The following is a 2,288-nucleotide window of genomic DNA, read 5'->3' on the forward strand; positions in this document are numbered from 1 at the left end:
ACACGTCTGGACTCCCAAATTACCCAGGCTCGGCTGTTCCCGTAATTAGCAACAGAATGGGTTAGAGCCGTCCCCTCTCCGTGGGGCAATCCCACCGGTCCCAGAAGTAACGGGCATCCTTGCCGGGTTGGCAGAGGCACAAGGTTGGGTGAAGGGCAGGCTTGGCCTGCAAGAGCTGCCGACGTTGGAGAGATGGCCCATCTCTTATCGGGTGTCCCTGCCTGTCCATCTCCTCCCACAAGAGAGACGCCCCGGGTCCCAGGAAGTTTCAAGAAGTTCTGCGACTGACCAGAGAAGGGACCGGGTTTGTCTCCCAACCTCTCCCCCTGGTCCTGCACCGGGGCTGGGGCATCACCTGTCAGTTCGTCAGGCCAAGGGGACGGTCAGCATGGCCAGCACACGTGCACGGGGACACGAGGCAATGGTGCCGTGAGCGTGAAAGAAGGAAGCTGGACAGAACGGGAGAGGACAAAACCGGGAGCCCTCATGTAGGGGTCAGGGAAAATGCTGAGTTCAAGTCAAGACCTTCAACCACACAGGCCGGGGTGGTGCAGGACGCACGCCTGGAAGGAGCGGGTCGGCTTGCAGGAGAGGGCCTCCAGGGGCTGGCTGGAGGCGCGGCTGAACTTGCCGGGAGTCTCCTTCCGTGGCTCAGTCCTGCTCCCCTGGTTGGCTTTATTCGCTCCCAAGTTCTCCTTCTTTGGGTCCTTTCTACAAATCCCAGGAGGTGGCATAAAATGACCAGGACTGACGTTTAGACTGGAAAAACCAGGGCCAAAGGACAGGACCAGTCCTGAACCAGACTCGGATGACGAGTGCAGTGGAGCGCTGACTGGCCAGGCCTGACTCACCGGCCCACCCCAGCACCGGTTCAAGATCGAGTATGGCGAAGCCAGCCAAACAAAACGGGCTGAGGAGGCAGAGAGCCAAGACTTTTGGAGGGAGGCGAAGTGGGGCCAGCAAAGCCCTCCAGCCTCCCCCCCTGAGCCCAAAGATGCAGGAGCCAGTGGACAGAGGGGCCAGCAGGCACAGACAGGGCCTGGGAGAGCCAGGAGACTCGCCTCAGCTTCTCGGGGCTCGCTCATCCCATCCCCTCGCTTCCTGACCACAGCGCTTACCTCTGGGCAGGGCCCAGTCTGGCTTCTCTCCTGCAGGCTGGGAGGTCCTCACTGCTTCCCTCCCAGTGTGGGGTCCAGGCTTCCCTGGCAGCTGGGGACAGGGATGACCCAGCAAAGCAGGCGAGGATGACATCTGCCCGCCACGGTCCCACACAGGCCTTTGACCCATCCAAAGGCACTCCCGTGACATGTGCGAGACACACTCAGTCCCCGCAGAGACAGGACAGCAGCCAGAAAGGGGGCTCCGACGAGAGACCACGGGACAGTGTGATCCTGGCCACGGCGTAGCTCCCAGAGCTCTTCCCCCATCTCTGTCTCTCGCCCCCTTCCTGGGCAGTCAGCAAGAGAGGTCCTGAAAACAGGAAGTCAGGAGGCACCTCCTGAGGTCCCCGAGAGCCGCCTGGCACTGACCCTGGCGAGAGAGGCGGTGTGACTGGTAGGGAGGAGGTTACAGGGCAGGCTGGCACACAAGGAACACTCCTCATGGCAGAATAATAATACTATTATTATTATAACAATATCATACATCCAGGACAAACCCAGCTGCCCAAGCCAACTGCAGAATCCGTGCGTACAGTAGTCTCTGTGGGTAGAGGAAGGGGTTGCCGCCACACCCCCAGGCCTTACTCACACCAGCTTGTGAGGAGGGGCCGGCCCCTCCTCTGCCCTCTGCTGAGGCATGGCTCAGGCTGGGGAGGCTGGCACTGCCAACGCCATCCCTCGGTGTCTGGCATGCCTACACCAGGGGCAAGGCCACCTTCCTGCCGTGGCCTGGCTGCAAGGGGAAGATAGACGAGCCTGCGAGGGACCAGGGGGTGCCAGCTGTGGGGGTCCCTGCTCTACCCCTCCTGGCTCTTCCTGCGGGCCTGCCCATGGCAGGAAGGGGCCAGGGACACTCATGGCACAGATGGGGCATGCAGTGTGGACCCATGGCCTGCTCGGCCTGCCGGTGCCATGCAGCCAGCTGGGACTGCTGGCAGCTGTCAGAGGGCCTGGTGGGCAGTGGACTTGGAGGGCCCCCCACTGGGCTGGGCCACTGCTTCAGGCTGTGGTGGTGCCTCCTGGGAGCTGGGCCCCTGAGCAGGCAGCTGCAGAAATTCTGGAAGCACCAGGTCCTCTTTTCGCAGAAGGCCTCTCTGGTCCTGGGCCCCGCTGCTCTGCACCCGGTTC

The 2,288-nt window shown here is 62.2% G+C and overlaps 1 protein-coding gene across 1 annotated transcript in view; it reads right to left on the bottom strand.

The window, feature by feature from the left end:
* Positions 1 to 420: 420 nt before the first annotated feature.
* RGS14 (regulator of G protein signaling 14) overlaps positions 421 to 2,288 on the bottom strand; it is a 14,794-nt gene continuing 12,926 nt past the window's right edge. The window contains exon 16 of the mRNA XM_006158866.2: positions 421 to 2,288. Coding sequence (XP_006158928.1) covers positions 2,102 to 2,288 — 187 coding nt within the window. The 3' untranslated portion in view covers positions 421 to 2,101.

This window comes from Tupaia chinensis, unplaced genomic scaffold (assembly GCF_000334495.1).
Source record: "Tupaia chinensis unplaced genomic scaffold, TupChi_1.0 Scaffold000612_1, whole genome shotgun sequence".
NCBI classification, from domain to species: domain Eukaryota; kingdom Metazoa; phylum Chordata; class Mammalia; order Scandentia; family Tupaiidae; genus Tupaia; species Tupaia belangeri.